General features: G+C 37.0%; 1 protein-coding gene across 2 annotated transcripts; it reads right to left on the minus strand.

Annotated features, from left to right (window-relative positions):
- Window positions 1–7,463: 7,463 nt before the first annotated feature.
- mfsd12a (major facilitator superfamily domain containing 12a) lies at window positions 7,464–19,326 on the minus strand. Of its 2 annotated transcripts, XM_083548551.1 has the most exons (11): window positions 18,886–19,279; window positions 17,347–17,557; window positions 15,518–15,644; window positions 14,607–14,816; window positions 13,634–13,726; window positions 13,374–13,466; window positions 13,107–13,277; window positions 12,142–12,236; window positions 11,396–11,526; window positions 10,088–10,135; window positions 7,464–8,621 (listed from the first exon to the last, which is right to left on the minus strand). In XM_083548551.1, exons 1-11 carry the CDS (start codon window positions 19,142–19,144, stop codon window positions 8,548–8,550), a joined length of 1,512 nt encoding a protein of 503 aa, XP_083404677.1. In that variant the 5' UTR covers window positions 19,145–19,279; the 3' UTR covers window positions 7,464–8,547. The 2 variants fall into 2 exon arrangements, with proteins under 2 accessions (XP_083404677.1, XP_083404678.1); XM_083548552.1 differs by lacking the exon at window positions 10,088–10,135 and having other exon boundaries at window positions 18,886–19,326.
- Window positions 19,327–19,550: the final 224 nt, after the last annotated feature.

Below are 19,550 nucleotides of genomic sequence, written 5' to 3' on the forward strand. Positions count from 1 at the left end.
AGGGAGTTTTTCCATTAACACCATCACCTCTGGTTTGTTCATTAGGGTTAACATAATAGGGACTAATGCTCCCATTAGGGGTCGCCACAGCGGATCATCCATCTCCATACCACCATGTCCTCTACATCTGCCTCTTTCACACCAACTACCTGCATGTCTTCCCTCAACACATCCATAAACCTCCTCTTATTTGTGATCCGCATATTCGATTTGGCACATGTTTTACGCTGGATGCCCTTCCTAACGCAACCCTTTCCATTTATCCGGGCTTGGGACCGGCACTAAGAGTGCACTGGCTTGTGCCTCCCTAATAGCTGGGTTATAATAGGGACTGATGTATTGATTGAAAAATTGTGTGGCAATAATTATTGTAAAAGTGCAATAGTAAATTACAAATAATATTAAATTTGATTAAGCAGAATGAAATTAAACAATTGTAATAAAAACTATCTTGAAAGATGATGCTACATATAAAACAGAGTGCAACTGGCAATTTAAAAAGAAAAAAAGAGAAAGAATGAAATTTTCAGTGAATGTACTGTATGTGTGTGTAAAGTTACAGTGAATTGAACTGTATTATGGAAGAATCAAGCTACTTCTATTGTATCTAAGAGGACCTATACAAATTTTTAGGTCAATTTGTTGGATTAATATTAGTTCGATTTTTCTTCACAGATTCTCCATTGTCAGCATTCTGTACCAGACAAAGGTACAACTCGACATCTTTGGGAAACAGGATTTTACACTTCTTTGGCATAAAACATGACAAGCTGCGTTCCACACTTCAAATCCTGGCCGATCAGAGGGAAAATCCAAAAGTGCTGAGGTAACATCATCATAATTTAGCTTCATTGGCATGTAGGGAACATTTCATACCGGTCCAGTGGTAATTGGAATAATCACAAATCAATCAGGAAAATACAATACGCACTAAAGCATTTCATCAGGATTTCACAACGTGTTAGAGAAGCTGTACTGAGCTGTTGCATCGTGGGAAATGAGGAGCGTGTTTCTCATAAAACAGAGTCCAGTTCGTCTGTGTCGTCTGAGCTGCACTCTACTTTACAGCGATCCTCTCTCTGCTGCGTTGTGCTGAATCAGATCTGGAGGAGCTGACGGTGTTTTTTTTCCGCAAACGCTGTTCCAATTAGCAGTAACTGGTCTGTAATCGGACGCAGGTGGTCGTGTGTTTTCCATTTGGATTCTTTAAGCTTTAAAACAAAGGTGTTATTAATAAGTGTTTGGGTTCCCCCCCCTTCCCGCTAGCGATGTTCTACACGACACACAGACGGACGAGAAAGACGAATATGTTTCGAATGAACTACTGAGTCTCTTCCAGCTCAGTGTAAATACACAGAGGACAGGAGGCCATTAGCTCATTAGCTCATGGAGAGATGGAACGGAGAACAAATCTCAGTATTTAGTACTTTATTTTTCAAAAAGGACAACATTTGATAATTATGGGCACCACTGTGGAAGAATTGCATCACCTCCATAATAACATACACTACCTCTAGATTAATTTGATATATAATCTACTGCAATGTCTTCATCACTTTGGATCATTGAGGAAGTAGCTCAGTGGTTAGGACTTTGAAAGATCATGAATTAAAATCCCAGAACCACCAAAATGCCACTGCTGGGCCCTTGAGCAAGGCCCCTAAACCTCACCAGCTCAGTTGTAAGTCGCAGTGGATAAAGGCGCCTGCCAAATGCCATAAATGAAAATGGATCATTGCTGTTCCTGATTTTCTCCCCTGCATTGTAATTGGCTTGAGTTCAGATTGTTTAACGCACAGGTAGTGTGAGGTCATATTAATCAGAGGTCTAAACAATGGTAACCATAGTAACGGTGCTTTTTACTTGTCACTACTGTGAAATTCGTTCTTTGCATATCCCAGCAATGTTAGGAGCTGGGGTCAGACCACAGGGTCAGCCATGTTTTAGCACCCCTGGAGCACAGAGGCTTGGTTACCCTGCTCATACTCCCAACAGTGGCAGCTTAGTGATGCTGGGGTATGAACCCCTGACCTTCTAAACAGTAAACCAGAGGCTTAACCACTGAGTTAACACTTTTCCCTGATACAGAAGCATTTCCTAATGACCTTACTGAGCTACTGGTAATGTACTTACTGAGATGTTTGTGTGGTGGTAATCTTACATGGTGAATACTGTGACTTTGATAAATGGGTTTTAAATGAAATGGGAGAAGAAAACGTTCAAACGAGAAACGAAAATGGCACCAGGAGCGCCTTCCAACAGCTTTATTATTATTATTGGTAGAGACATGGCACAAACTTCTCTCACTCTTTCACTCTAATAACTGTTTATGGAAAACTCATCCAAATAAATTAAATATTGTTCCCACACTTTTCATGTAAACGAGATTCAAGCACTTTCAAGGACTTTATCAAGCACATATCAAACCCATTGAAAATACACCCCAGCATCTATAGCGTCATGAAAGACCGCTCACAGTACTACAGTACAGAGGGTTCTTTAATATAGACCGTTCAGAGCAATCGTGTTTAAAGGAATTTAATTAAATAAACTGCAGTCAATGAGTTCTTATTCTTCCTTTTGGAGACAGCAAGTCTCACAGCTCAAATGTCCAACCCAATAGTCCAACATTATATTAGAATAATACATTTTGTGTGGTATCGTTTGAGGTGTGTGTGCAAATTACATCTTAAATCTTAAAATAATGCAAATGTAATCAATCATAATCTGTTTTAATAATTAACAAATAAAATTATTCTGATATCTATATTAAAATACAGTTAGTTAGTTATTACTGTACAAAGACTAAAATATTTAGTAAATTTCATCATACCTTTGCCTTGTTATTAATGATAAATAAATCCTAAATTTAGATGATCATATTTAATTTTTTTATTTATTTGTAAAAATGTACTGTTTAATAATTTTTAAAAAACCCACAAAACATTGACAATGATCTTCTAATATTTGAAACGTCTGAATTATAGCATTTATTCTGTAAAAGGTGAAATTTTTGTATTGTGTTTTATTGTGGCTGTTATCTAATGTGGTCATTTAAAAAAATAAATAATAAAAATGCTTGTGGATTGATTGTTGTGGGGAAGTGGTAGCTCAGTGGTTAAGATGTTCGACTTCTGCCTGAAAGGTTATGAGTTCAAATCCCAGCCCCTCTAAGGTGCCACTGCTGGGCCCTTGAGCAAGACCCTTAACTATCAACTGCTCAGTTATATAAAATAAAGAAAACTTTTGTCACTATGGATAAGGGCATCTGACAACTGGGGGAAAAGGGAATTAAAACACCTTCTATCGTTCTTTCTTTCCCTCAATTGAAACATGCTCCCGAGATACCAGTGATCCAGCCCCTTTCTTCATTTCAGACTACCTGACACCCTACCGCTGGAGTTCTCTTCAACTGGAGATCCATGAAGCAACCCAAGAACTTTAAGGACAGATTTGGACTGGAAATAATATCATCAGTCTGCTACAATGGCATAAAAAGATTTAAAATTAAAGTGCCCATCAGTGAACGGTTTGCTGAACAGTACACCTCAACAATGATAAAACTGTAATGAATGGACAAAGAAAGAAAGGACAAGTTCCCTTTTGAGTCCTGGTTCCTCTCAATGTTTCGTCATTATACCATCTCAGGGAGTTTTTCCTGGCCACTTTTACCACTGTCTCTAGACTTAGTGTATCTGGACTTATGTTAAATTAAAAATGTATATTCCTGACCTATTAATAGAAGCTGCTTTGGGACAATGTTCATTGTTATAGTCTCTATACAAATAAAAAAATTATAACAATATACAAATAAAAGTGAATTCAATACAGAAAGAAATGGAGAAAAAAATAGTAATGAAAAGGAAAAGGGAAAAATGTACAGTACATTTACAGTAAAGTACATGAATAGTATCAAATATTTCTCCCCACATCATTCAAGTAAGGAACAAAGAAAGAAAGGTACGCTACACTTTTTCATCCTGTTGGTTTCTCCTGCCACCTTGTGGATGAATAGAGTAAAAACATGATGTGTAAAATGTGGAGGTATTGTGTACATTACAGCGGGATTATAAGTCCCAAATCTCAAGCAAAGCACTGCAAATGAAAGTAAATAAAACAAAACCGTATACATTTACTACTACTAATATTCCTACAAATGCCACTACTACTAACATTTAACTTTAACAAAATTACTGCTAATCATTCAGTGTTTTATATGCACAGTGCATTGTTATTGTTTGCCATCTCACAGTCTTGTGTCATTTTGGACAAGACGTTTCACTGTGGAATGTCATCCTGAGTTTATTTATGTTGCTTTATGTGGCACCTCAGTCCAGAGGAATGTTGCTTTGTTTCACTGCACTGTACTGTGTATGGCTGGAATGGCAATAAAAGCCTACTTGATCTCAGTAAATTAAAATAATACTAAAGACAAAAAATATATATATAATTCCTACTCGTATAGCTGTTTTACAAGTAATTATGGTGGGGTTTTATTTTGGATTACGTAAATCATCAGGACACCAAACGAAATTTTTCGTTTGTTTCCACACGGACGCCTAATGAGGTGATACCGGGGAAACTGCACATCTGCAAACTTTTATAAAGATTATATACTGATAGAATATTTAGTAAATTGATACTTGAAAGTAGACAAGCTTTCTATTTATATATTTATTATGTCTGTGAGGCAGGTATTTATTGAGATTCAGGTTGTTTTATTTGTGTCTGTAAAGTGAGATGACAGACGGCAGAGAGCGCCCCCTATCTGTTTTCTTTATTTTACAAAAGCGTAGTGTTTTTTTTGTTGTTGTTATTATGAGTGTATATGAATAAAAGCAGACCCTTTACAGATTCAAATGAGGTATTGCTTTTATCTATACGACAAAAAAATACAGAGTAATTTAAGTTAGTCAATCAAATCAAATCAGCACCAAAAGCCGCCATGATGGACACATCCGGCAATCAACCTACGACCCCTATAGGTTGATTGCCGGATGTGTCCATCATGGCGGCTTTTGGTGCTGATTTGATACCTGGCACATCGGTAAAACAAATGTTTATTTTGTTTTAGATCAGAGTAAAGAATGGAAGTCATAAAAAAATGTGATGCATTTAAGTTAAAATTTTAACAATATAAAAAACTGTTGTTAAAAAAGATCAAACAGAAATGAGCTCTGCATTAATCACACGTTTGATAAAATTTGTGCCATTCAAATGAATTTGCATTAACGTGTTAATTTTGACAGCCCTAAATAATATATAAATACTAAATATTTTGGACACACACACACACATTATTTATATATATATATATATATATATATATATATATATATATATATATATATATATATATAAATAATGTTATCTAATGAATATATTCAGGCTGAACATCCGCCATATAGAACACAAGCAGAGAAAAGTTGATCATGATGTGATCAGGAATGTCTCAGTTATGTTTACATCACTAACTCCCTCTGTCTCATCCACATTAACCCCAGACTTCTTACTGCCTTCTGCCTGCTCACTGTGAGCTTCTTAAAACTAAACTAGTGGCTTGAGAAAGCCAGGAAATAATACAACAGTGGTAGAATAAAAAACAGCGCAATAACAGGAAACATGTCGATGGGTGCAATGAGAAGGGGGAAAAAAGGTCACTAAGTAGATTAAAAATAAAGTAACGAGCCTGTTTTGGAAATGTAAAAAGTACAGATATTTAAGTAAAAAAATCTAAAGTGAAAGTAAAAAAATAGTGGTTAAGTAGCGATACCAGAAAAATTTGAATAAATACAATAACGAAGTATTTGTACTTCATTACTTCCTACCTCTGATCTGCACTTCTAATAACCTCCATAGTTCTGGAAAGATGTTCTGCTAGATTTTGGTGTGCTTGTGGATATTGGTACGAGATTCCTTCAGCCACAGGGGTGTTAGTACTGATCAGTTAGGTATTAATGTAGGTGAGGACAGGAGGCCTGGGGTGCAGTCAGAAGTCCAATTCATCCCAAACGTGTTCAATTTGGTTAAGAGTAAACCTCAATAGCAGGAGATATTTCACTCCAACCCATGTAAAGCATTTCTTTATAGAGCTGGTTTTGTGCAAGGTCATGCTAGAACATGTTTGAGTCTCCTAGTAAAGAGTAAATTTTATGCAACAGTATCCAGATGTCCATTATAATTGTGTGCCTTCATCTTCGTGGGAACAGTTTGGGGAAGAACCACATATGGCTGCAAAAGTCAGGTGTCCCAATATAACATTGAAGTAACATTTGCACATTCCATCACCTTCATCCTGCTCAAAAATCTTAGTGGGTCTGGATTGTGGACGTCGCCTCACCTGATATCAGCCATTAACTCACTCAATAAACAAATCCAATACAGAATAGTGCTTTTTATTTTTTATAATACAATTTGATTTAAAAAAAAAAAATCGTAACATACAGACAATATTTAAAAAAAAAGTAAAAAAAGCATTAAAACACTTTCAGGTAGATTCACAGCAGATCATGTCCCTGATCACACTTATCCAATACACATAATACATTTCCATTTATATCCTTATGTCCCTGTAAAAAGACCTGCTTGAATCAGACTTAATCAAATCTATTATTTATTACAATCCCTTTTTTCCCCGAAAAATTCTCTGTTAAAAAAAAAAAGCTCTAAAATCTAATAATCGAGCCTTATCGTAAAAGTGCAATTTATTTATACAAAGTGTTTCATCCTCACCATCCTCATCATCATCATCCCTATCACATAGTGTGTGATACAAAAACACGTGTAATGAGTTTGGAAATTTAATTAATTCTATTTTGCTTTATAGTCATAAATCAATGTTTAGTAAATGTTCAGAAAATGAGTGTTCACTACACCTGATAATTGATTTAACTATACACACAATGAAAAAGTTAAGTGGAGATAAATTTAGTAATACAGTACTTTAAACAGGGAATTAGTAGTAGAAATAGCACTAATGAGACCTGGGGATCTGCCTATAATACACCCCTAAAATTTAGTATATTTATTTACTCTTTCACATATCAAAAGATCTGATTGTATTTTTTTTTTAATAAGGATCATTTTTAAATTTATTTATAATATAATTATTAAAATTTGCATTACAAGTTAAATTTTTGTAAGTTACTAAACCAAGAATTTGGTCTTTTTTCATATTTTACATAAAAAAAAAAAAAATTAAAACAAATGTTACTAATTACAGAAAAAATTATGTATGAACCAGTGGTGAAAGTTATGCAATATTATAAAGCATTATAAACAAAGTGTAACATTTGTCAGTCATTATTTGTCTGAATCAGTGTTGTGGTTGTAACCTGTAAACAACTATTTAACAGATGTACACGTTATTTTCCTTTTAGTGTAAATGTGCATGTATTCCCTTGTTATTCCAAATTCTAAGAGGACATGCACTAGGATATTTTTTTCTTTCTGGTGGTCTCGACATAAATTGTTTTATCGTTATCACGACGATTTTCTCATGATCGACATTCATTTTATAAAAATTCTTTTTTGCATTTATATCAGCGTATATGCCTTGTTTGAATTTCCCATTGGGATAAATAATCATATCTATCTATCTATCTATCTATCTATCTATCTATCTGTAAATGTTTTTCTCTTTATCATGACTACATTTTCTTGTGATCTCGACCAACATCGTTTCCTCATGATCAGTACTTTTCTGTGTGATCGGCATAAGAGTACCTTCTCCAGGCGGCATCATGGATGATCGCGAGGGTCACGCTAAAATAGCTCTTCACACTTGAGGAGGAGGCTCTCATCACGTCTGCAACATCTGCATGGTTACCGAATGACGCATAAAAGATGCCGTTTGAATGGTTTTAGGCTGATCAGAGCAATGGTCAGAGAGATAACATCGGTCATGTCGAGATCACAAGAAAATTAAGTCATGATAACAAGGAAACAGAAAAGAAAGAAATATAATGCATGGCCTCTTAGGACTTCCGTATTATACAATTTAACTTCATGAAAACATTTAGTTAAAGACTGATAAACGAGGTCCAGAGTTTGTGGCAGAAATGGCATCTGTACACAGCTGGATACACGAGTAGAAATCGGTGAAAAACGGAAGCGATAGTCTAATTTTGTTCTTCTAATGTATAAAAAGATACATTATTACATGTGTGTGTGTGTGTGTGTGTGTGTACACATATGATAACAGGCAATAACAAATATATAATGCTGGTCCCTTTGTCAATAGTGTTTAAATGGCTTTTTAAAATAGATTTGATAAATCCCTTCATATACTGAATCAGTATATATGTGCGCTCAATCCCAATCTCTCAATATGACTCTCGCACGCAAACACATGGTAAAATATGCTTTAGTGTTTCTATGCTTATGTTCTGGTCTGTATCTTTTAGTGCAGCACAGATGCAGAATAAAAACACCTATAGGATTCATTCATAAATAAGTGGATAAACAGGACTGGAATGGCAGCACTCTGGACCACATACTGTAGCAGTTCAGTTTGTGCAGATTTACAAACTCACAACTCAGGACCATTCAGTTAACCAGAGTCGGCTCGCTGCTTTCTGAATCTGTTCCATCCGAAAGAAGACCGGGCATAACACGGAGACCTGAGGAAACACACAAACAAGCACACGGTCAGAGCTGCCTGAAAACACCAATTCACTCCAGCTGGAATTCAGTGAGCAGAATTAAGAGTCCGATTCAGAACGTGTAGATTTACATTGTGGATAATAATCAGGTTTATCATCAATGTGCTGACATCAGTCAATGTAATGACTTTTTAAGACCAATGAGAATGAAATTTAAGATCTATAGAACATCACAAACACACAAATATGTTTTTAGCAGCTGGTTTTAAGCAAGCCCTAAATGAATTTTTTTGAAGCCAAGTATAAACGTGCACTTCGCCATAGCTAGAAAATAAAAGCTGTTTCACGTCTGTAGTACTGTTACGTTCCTACAGATTCGTGGCAATAACTAAAAGCTGATTGCATGTTGGTCTTGTAGGTGTAATACTTATTATATTTATATAATAATTTTATACAATATACAAAATATCATTTATATTATATAATAATTATATACTTAAAGTGGAACCCCGCTGTAGGAAAGTTTTGTTATACGAACAAAAAGATTCATGAAATTCTTTGTTAAACGTATGAAGCTTTGTTATGAACATCACGTTGGTTCTTTGCGCACGCTTCCTAACACAACAGCCAAGAAGTTTCAAAGAACATTTGAGGGGTAGCGAGTCAAAAACTGAAAGTGATTTTTTTTAAAAACTAGACAGTAGGAAATTAAAAGCCTTCCCGACATCATAATGGAAGGAGATTCCCGTCCTTCCCAGCAGTAATCCTTATCCTCCACTCCGCCTCGTCTCCCTCACGCCAGCACCAACTCTCCTTCAATGTAAACATTGTTTTTTCTTTTACTTTTATTTTATTGTTACAATATACAGTAATACAACAAATATCACTTATAAATGTATTATACTGTATTACTGTATATTGTAACGTATTTTTAAAGGAATATTTTCTAGGGTTTAACGCATTTTTCTAATTTACATTATTTCTTATGGGGAAATTTACTTTGTAATGCGCATCATTTGGTGCGAGTATACTTGTCTGGAACGAATTACATTCGCAAACCGACAGTCCACTGTATAATTATATTTTGACGCCACAAAAACGTATACTTCTATACAGGTCACAGAATTACCATTTACAGCTGCTATAATGCAAGTGATATCAGGAATTCGCTTTCAATGGAAGCTGAACCATAAATGCCACAATAAAAAGGGGGAAAAGCATTCAATCGATAGACATTGGTAAAGTAAAAGGGAACAAAGCATTTCTGTATTCCAATTTTTTAGGAAAATCAACACCTGTGTGGTAAAATTAAGTGGTTTTGATTTCTATGCATGTGAGTGAACCGTGATATTTCTGTGGATGGTACTCATGCAGTGCACTATAGGATTTTTGATTGCTCATCATTAATATCCGTGTGTTTTCAGGACAAGTTTGCTTAAGTGAGATCAAAAAGAGAGTGCAAAAGAGTGGAACAAAACTCTCACCCTCAGGGGGGCTGTTTGCAGACCCGTTTACCTGCTGCTCCACTGCCACTGTAATACACAACAGCCACCTTGTATACTCGTGTCTTTATCTACATGTGCTTTCATCTGCTGGATCACGACTACTGCAACCACTTCATTACCACCATTATAATGATAACTTTCATATTATTACGGCAAAAAAAGTACATTCAATTTGTGACATACAAATACATATACATTATAACATGCGGTGAAATGCTTTAGATGCGACAATCAACGCATCTATCCATCTATCTATCCATCTATCTATCTATCTATCTATCTATCTATCTATCTATCTATCTATCGTTTCTATCTACTGTATCTGTCAACCTATACATTCATCTATCATTTCTCCATCTTTCACACTTTCTTCGTTCTTGTCCCTTGGTCTTTCACAATTTTTAATCTCTTTTACTTCCTTCAACTTCCTACTTCCTTCAACCCTTCAACTCTCCACTCTCTTTCTTTCCGTCTTTCGTTCTCCTTCACTCTCTTTCGGTCAGTCTTTCTTTTGCATCGTTCACTTTCTTTTTTGCCTACGTGTCCGTTTTTTTTTTTTCAGCTCTGTCGATTTTCATTTTTCACACTCTCTCCTACTTTCTTTCAACTTTTTTGTTTCTTTCTTTCATTCCTTCGCACTTTTTTTTTGTTCACTTTCTTTCTTTCACACTTTCATTCACAATTTCACTCTCTTTGCTTTACTCTCACTTTTTCCTTCTTTCACGATATCTTCGTTAAAATATTTAAAATATAAAAAAATATTGCATTTAATGTATAATAATGTTTACATATCTTTTGCCATTAGATTGAACAGGATTCACACACACACACACACACACACACACACACACAATCAACAGTATCACACAAAAACACATGTTCGGGGTCACACGACTTCCTGTAAGACTTGTCTAACTTCAGGTGAATCCCGAATTACTTGCACTTTCAAAATATATTGATGTAGAACATTTGATATGGTGGAGAAACGACCATTTCATTGTCTACATCCAACTGTGATGCGTGAAGGAATGAAATAAAAGCAAGTCATAGGGGTGAAATATGAATTATATAATATAATAACTATGAGCTAAGGAGTAAACGGAGATGCCGGAAGCCCCGCCTCCTTTCCTAAATCTCAAATGTGTCTCAAAAAGTGCCTCCTCCTTCATGTGGCTTCATACAGGAGGTTAAGATTAAAAATATTAACTAAAGAAACCAATATCATCATCGTCATGGCTCAGTGTGTATGAGTGGGGAAAAACAGCATATGATTAAAAGTAGACTTACAATGCCGGATCCTGATTGGCCAGATGAGAATGGTGCAGAGACTGAGAGCTGCTACGACGGCGACTCCGCCCGTAACGATCACCATCACATAGTGATAATACCACACACATGCAGGACAACAACCCTGAGTGCTGCAGAAGACGAGCACAAACAGTATGTACATAAGACAGCGTATTGAACTCTTATTTAACAATAAGTTTGCATGAACAGTTCTGCATGTGAGCACCAATCACTGAACACCTCAACAATGAGGGAACTAATGAACGGACATTCAGTGCCACCCAGATGAGGATGGGATTTGAGTCTGGTTCCTCTAAAGGTTTCTTTCATTGCCACAGTCGGCACTAAAGGAACAAACCTATAGCCACTAAACCTTTACAATAAAATTCTTTTATAAACCTTAACTTTAAAACCTCTATCGCTGTAAAGCTGATTTGATACAATGCCCATTGTTGAAAGACCTAAAACTGAATTGAATTTCCTCGATGACAATCCTATCCAAATATAAAACATTTAGTACGTCTGTATACAATTATTTATACATTTATATAAATAAAAGTAGCAAAAAACATTAAATACAACTATAAAATTGTGACAATTATTTAGAATAGATCAAATCGAATCAAGTCATTACTTTACGTAATGTTTCATATTATAATAATTAAATAAGAAGAATCTAATGTCTGTCTAATATTGTCATTATCAAATGTCTTAATTCCCATGAGATGTTAATGGAGGTGACTTACTGACACGGGTGCAGTGTCTGGATGATTATGACTCCCACGCCATTTGCGACTTTGTCAGTGAAGCTCATGGCTCCGTAAACGAACGCTCCACTTTGCTGTAAGGACGAATTTTAGAAAATCGAAATTATGCATAAATATTGAAGAATCAGGACACCAATAGGGATTAGGGCTGTGCAATTTGCAATTTGATGCATAGACAACGATACATTAAAGAGATACATATGAAGCAGCTACCGATTTGATGCGATACGATTCACCCCCATTACGATGCAGTGAGATCCGATTCGGATTTGATTTAACAAAATGCGATTCAATGAAAAAAAAAAAAAAAAAAAAAAAAAGGAGATAGTTCGCTTTTATTTCTTCGCTTCAGACCGACAATTTTTACTTAAGTCCCTTCTGACTTTTAGCGCAGGTCCCTTTCACAAGAAAAATATCAAACCAGACGTTCTTTTTCTGTTGTGTCTGCAGGAAGTTACAGCTCTACCTCTGCCATGTTAATCTGTATTCTATGCGACTCTCAGGACACGCCCCGGTCTACGTAGTGTTGCGATACGTCATATTCACGGAGAAATGGAAATAGTCCACAATGGTTTATTTGGTTTGAAAAGGATTTAATGATGCAGATAAACAGTTTGTAGATTATAAATTCTAGCACAGGTTTTCAAGAAGTCCCTGTAGCAGAGGTCTTGAAGACCCCCACCACAATGAATCAGCTGATTAACAGCTCTTCATCAGTAAAAGGTGATATAAGAGCAGAGAAAAGACTAAAACGTGAAGGACAAAGGGTTTTCTAGGAACTGTAGCCCATACAAATGGCTGTAAATCACAACTTAAGAAACGATAGCGAAAAATAAATAAACAGTCTGAAATATTTGACTAAAATAAATGGAAATTAAGTCCACCTACAGAACTACATGATCTGTGGAACAAGCATGGATGTGTGTGAATAGGACGGTACGTACAGTTTGATCTGCAATGAGATCGGCAGTCATGGACAGAGACATGACGAGGATGGTGGCTGATCCCGCACCCAGCAGCACTGCAGCTCCATACACACCCTCTCCCATATGAGTGTCCACCAGAGCCCAGTATGAGAAGATCAGGATCAGAATCAGACCCATGAAGTACACCATCTACACACAAATTATAATATAATATCATTTCATTTCATACAGAGCACCGTATAAAGGGAGGTTTGAATGGTAACAGACAGAAATCTGAAAACTCACACTTTTCCCTATCAGCTTGTTGAAGGGTTTCATGATGAAAGACGCGACAAATCCGCTGAGGTACATTACTAAGGGGATTGTGGCGATGTACTTCTGCAATCAGAGAAAAAGAGGAAAGAGGTAAAAGACACACACCCATATCAATATCATCAAATAGAGAGAATGTGGCAAAGCAATCAATTCATCAAACTACAGCTATAAAGGTGTGTGTGTGTGTGTGTGTGTGTGTGTGTGTGTGTGTGTGTGTGTATACGCGTTACCTTTGGCAGGAGCAGTGTGTTGGTAAGGTACATGGAAATGTAGGTCTGTGACAGGTTCACTATCAGCCTTGTGCACATGTAGAGAGCTGCAACCTGAGAATCAACACAAAAAAATCTAAAGTCTTTCTTCCCTCAATTTCTTTCTTTATTCCGATATTATTTATTATTCCTATTATTCTTTTTCTTCATTCCGATATGTTTTTCCTTCACATCTCTTTCCTTTCTACCAATTTCCTCCTCTCTTCTGTATTCTTTTCTTGTCCAGTTATGTTGACTCCATTGTCCATTTCTTCCCTACTTTTATGTCCCTTCTTTCTTTCTTCTTCCATTCTTTTTTCTTGCTTTCTCTCCTTTCTATCTCATTTATTTTATCTCGTATTTGTTAACCGCCCCCACCTTTCCTTCCATATCTTTTTATTCATTTTATTCATTTAGTCATTCCCTCATTCCTGTTTTCTCTTTCCATTAGTTTCTTTCTTCTCATTTTTTTTCCTTGTAATGCCCCGTTTTATCTCTATTTTACATCACTTTTCTTTCTTCGTTCTTTCTCCTACCTTACAATTTCCTCCTCTTCTTTTTTCCCTTACCGCCTGTAAAATCTTTGTTTTGTGCAGTACTCTCTCAGAAGCATTTATAAGTCATTTATATAAAAGTAAAGATGAAGAGATGACAGGCTGCACCGTGTCGTGTCTCTGCACACTCTGCAACATGTTAATCATTGCACGTTTCCTGGACGTGACCCAGTTAAAGCCTGATCGGACTGTAAAAGTCGCATGACCTTCCAGACATATATGCACAGACTCGCGCTTCAGTCACTAGCTGCAACGACTGAAACTGCCAATAATCTCACTAATCATGTTCCTGCAGTGCTAATCTATAACTGCTGCAGAAAGCTGGATGCTGATTGGCTGACTGTGTTCTAAAAACTTGATAAAATAAGGTGGCTGCTGATTGGCTGATGGGTTGTAGCTACCTGGTAGAAGGACCACTCTTTCAGCCAGTGTCTCCACTGCAGAGCCACAGAAGGAGAATTCGGTGCAGATCGGGTTAGGAGAGATGTCCGCTCTCCATTATCTTCTTCTTCCTCCTCATTCTGATTACCTTTGGCCTTCGACTCCTGGGTGCCCAGGTGGAAGAGCAAAGAGAACAAGATTCCGATCGCCCACACGATCAGACTCAGGTTCTTTATTTAAAAAATAAATAAATAGAAAAAAAGAAAAAGATGAAAGATTTAAGATGAAGGAACGTGTTGCATTTTGCAATTCAAAAGCAGCTTAAAATATTAGAATATATTTAAGAGAAAATTTTTAAAAAAGTACATCATGATAGTAAATATTATAATACAACGTGTGTGTATATATATATATATATATAATTAAATAAAGAGACCATATTAACAAGCATTAAGATATATTTTTGTTTTGATAAAAAAAATAAAAATCCGTGGAAAAGCCTGAAGATTTTTTTTTAAGAATATACAAAAAAAAAAAAAAAAGAAAGAAAAAAAAAAAGAAAAAAAAAATCTAATAAATTGAAATTAAATTGTAATATAAATATTATTAATTATTTAATTTGGAAACACTTTACAATTATTAAAACATTCATATACAAATTTTTTTAATTTTTTTTATTAATTAATTTAATGTATTCCAGAAACTATTGTCTGGTGAGAGTTTATTACTGCAAATTCTGCATTATAAATGATTATTTTGATCTGTATCAGAAAAATAAAAGTAAGCTTAAAAATCCCACAAAGAAAAGCGAAGTAAAAATGTGAACAGAAAAAGAAAGATACGCCTCGACTCAACCCGAAACAAAGAACCGACTCTGGCAGGTCACGTTCTTGCAGGGTTTTGGTTTAACGGCGTGTGTGCGTTTTCTCACTCTGAAAACCGGGACGTCGACGGGCCCGAGGTTATCGATGCTGGATGGATCTTCGTTAGACTGGAAATGAAAAAGAATCCATGCCACGGCATACACTGTGATGTTGGCGATCACGGTAAAAGCATATCTGCGCAAGCACAGGGAAAAAGAGATATACAGAGAGAGCGAGACAAACAATAAGATATACAGAGAGAAACAGAGCAAGAGACAGCAGGAGAGATAGACAAATAGTCAAAAAGAGTGATGGACAGACAGACAAACAGAAAAACTGAGAATATATAAATAATGTTCAAGTTTGTAGCTGTGATTGCTTTTTCTCCCAGTTTAATTCTGGTGCATAACAGATCTCCACCACAGATCTCAGCACCTTCAACATCTTTAATTCCCTCTATCTTTAAATCCCTCAATCAGAATTCCTCATTTTATTTACTCAGCATTTCCGCTCAGGTTCATCAGCACATTGCACCGAGAGAAGGATAAATAGTCACCTAACACTTTGACTGGTTTCTCCTGACATACACTGATCAGGCATAACATTAACACATTATGAGCTGTAAAACGAAGAACACTGATTATCTCTTCATCATGGCACCTGTTAGTGGGTGGAAAATATTACGCAGCAAGTAACCATTTTGTCCTACAATTTTAAGCAGAAAAAATGGGCGAGCGTAAGGATTTGAGCGAGTTTGACTAATTGTGACGTCTAGACGCTGGGTCAGAACGTCTCCAAAACTGCAGCTCTTGTGGCTGTTCCTGGTCTGCAGTGTTCAGTATCTATTAAAAGTGGTCAAGACAATATTATGCAGCGGGTCATAATGTTATGCTTGATTGATTTACAGTTCAAACCAAAGAGAAACATCTGATGAGAGAGACAAAAACATGCAGGTAAAGACAGGCAAAGAAACAGACAGACTAACAAAGAAACTGAAACATGCAGAGAGAGAGAGAGAGAGAGAGAGAGAGAGAGAGAGAGAGAGAGAGAGAGAGAGAGAGAGAGAGAGAGAGAGAGAGAGAGAGAGAGAGAGAGAGAGAGACAGAGACAGACGAAAACATCACACAAAGACAAAGTGAGAAACACACATCCAGAGTAATAGATAGAAAGACATACAGATGAACAGAAAGACAGAGAAAAACAGACAGACTAAAAGAGAAACTGAAACATTCACACAAGACAGAGAGAGCCAGAAAAACAGAGCCAGACAGACTGGAAAAACAAACAAACATGTACACAAAGACAAACTGAGAAACAGACATACAGAGTAACAGAGAGACAGACAAACACACAAACAGTCAGATAGACAGAGAGACACTAAAAGAGAAACTGAATGCACACAGACAAACAAAGAGACAGACGAACAAAACAAAACAAAAATGCACACAGGCTGAGAAAGAGACATGCAGACAGCTAAAAAGACAAATAGTTAAAGATTGAGAAACACAGACACAAATATAATGAACTGCAGTAATATACTGCATTGCAGAGACAGACAGGAGGAGACAAAGACACACACACACATCACTATTGAATCATGTGTAGGTGTAAAAGCACCGAATACAGGAAGCAGATAACAAAAATACCCTAAGAGCACACAGAAGCCTAGAAACGAGCACAACATTTGCAGGGCGAAGAAAAAAAAAAAGAATTTCCTTCCTTCTTTCATTTCTGCATGAGCCACTAAATTCAGACCCGGTGTGTGAGCCAGGGTTTCACTTCACCAATCAGCTCGCTGCCAACGCTGCAAGGTATTAAAAGGTGTGTACTGTATACAAGGATGTAGACGCGAGCGATCTGGTATCACCAGTGTGAGCTCTTTAATATCTCGGCGTACCTGTAGGCTGTGAGCTCCACTTTGGCTGACTCGGAAGTGACCAGCTCGGGGATGAGGGACAGGTGGGAGATTTGGGTCGCAGCCCAGCCGAACTGGAAGATGATGATGAAGGGGATGAAGTAGATGAGCCTGGCCCATTGTGGAGTGTATTCGCTACAGCCTATACACTGATTAAAGATGAAGGGGAAAGATATCACCACACTGATCGTCCCTGGAGTACAGAAAGAAGAGGGGAAAAAATAAATAAAAAAAGAGAAATTAGACATTTAGGATTCTGATTGGCCGGAGGCATCATGGATTGTTTTCCAATCAGAAAGATGGAGAGGCTTTTCACGAATACATTACAGCACAGTGAATTTTTTTTTTCCTTTCCATATCGAAGAGATGTTAGGAATCTGGGGGTCAGCCATGATACAGTGCCCCTAAAGCACAAAGGGTTAAGGGCCTTTCTCAAGCGTCCAACAGAGGGATCTTGGTGAAACTGAGGCTTTACCCCCACCCCCAAATTTCTGATCAGTAACCCTGAGCTCTAACCACTGAGCAACTACAAGTAATTTTTCATATTTTATTAAACAATATACTGTATATAATGACATGATGTCTACACGTACTGAGAACAAGATCTGACACCAATGAGGACACCAAGGAGTCACCAATCATTCCTCAATATGAGCTCATGGGGGACTTATTTGTGAATCGAATGGGTCGGGTATTACTGGGTTTCTGAGCTGATCGAGCTCTTTTGTTGATGAGCTGAACCATTTGGATTTTTGCAAAAAAGTCTAATGTTAACAGCGAAATGAAATGGCTAAACAATTAGATACTCTTAACGGTGACAAGCTAAATGCATGTTAAAAAAAGGAGACTCTTGCTGAGAGTAAAAAAAAAAAAAAATTCTCATTGTTCAGTGAAGCTGATCGATTGGCAATCATGTTTTCAGTTGTTTTAGTTTTAGCTGATCAGTGGAATTGGCAAAATAAAAAAAAAGAGCTCATTTATTGATCTGCAAATGGGTTGACTCTTACTATTCAAGTAAACTGATCAATTGCCAAAAGAGTCGACATACTGATCGACGGAGCCGATTGTCGAAAGAGTCCACTCATTGATTAGTTGAGCTGATTGATCTGCAAAAGAGTTGACTAATTGATCAGCAAAATAGTAGACTCTTTTTTATCAGTTGAGTTGATCGATGGGCAAGAGTCAACTCTTATTGGTGACATTAGTCGAATGGGCGTTGGAAAAGTTAGCTCTTGGTCGAAAGAGTCGACTCGTTCGAGGAGTCTAAAAAGCCAACTCTTCTTGATAACATGAATCGAATGCGCATTGGAAAAATAAACTCTTGCTGAGGAGTCATACTGGGAAGCAAATTGTGTTCAAAGAGTCGACTCGTATCAGAAGTCGAAAGATGACAATACAATCGACTCACACTGGCGAGGTGAGTCGGTTCATCCGACTCGTAATCTCCATCCCCAGGAGACTCCTGCAGGAAAGAAACGTCACCCAGACATTTAATTCTCCTTCATGAAGATACTCACTTACCGACCATATGCCAGGTTTTCCTCTTGCCATAATTGCGGCATCCTGCGGTCCGGTCCGATTCGTATCCGATCAGAGGCGTGCACACTCCGTCCGCTATCTGCCCCACGAGCAATAATACACCTGCATAAGAGTTCTGAAAGCCCAGAACCGAGTGATAATACACCAGCAGGTAGGTGAACCACATGGAGGCGCACAGATCGTTTAAGAAATGTCCGACTGCATAACTGAACCGCTGGGGCAGCCGCAGAGAGTCCGCCATGACCGACACAGCAGTAGGGAAGGATTAACTCACGGGACAGGGATTTATTACACTCGCTATACTCCTTAACATCTTCTTCAGCCACCCTGTGACTTTATCTGCAGCAAATGAAATCCCGAGTCTTTCCGCCCGGCTTCTTATGAAGTCACATGAGTCACAAGTCAGCTGACTCGCACTGCAGTGACGAAACCACAACAGACTTAAAAAAACCTTTTTTCTATTAATAATTAATAATATATATTTCCATATTTAAAAAATCATTTCAGCGCTTTTATACGTTCACAATTTGTAATCTTGTGATTTATTTAATCTCCACTTCCGGGTTTCCTTGTTTATATATATGATTTCGGAGTTCGCGTCACAAATAGAGCATTTATCTAGTGCACTACACTCCACTTAAAAAAAA

The sequence above is a fragment of the Silurus aristotelis genome, assembly GCF_946808225.1.
Source record: "Silurus aristotelis genome assembly, chromosome: 8".
Lineage (NCBI taxonomy): Eukaryota > Metazoa > Chordata > Actinopteri > Siluriformes > Siluridae > Silurus > Silurus aristotelis.

Coding starts and splice junctions, on each gene's coding strand:
- mfsd12a (XM_083548551.1), bottom strand. CDS start 19,144: ATGGCGGACTCTCTGCGGCTGCCCCAGCGGTTCAGTTATGCAGTCGGA. Junction 11,527..12,141: donor CAGACACTGCACCCGTGTCA/GTAAGTCACCTC, acceptor CGTCTTCTGCAG/CACTCAGGGTTGTTGTCCTG. Junction 10,136..11,395: donor GCCAATCAGGATCCGGCATT/GTAAGTCTACTT, acceptor TGTGTATTACAG/TGGCAGTGGAGCAGCAGGTA.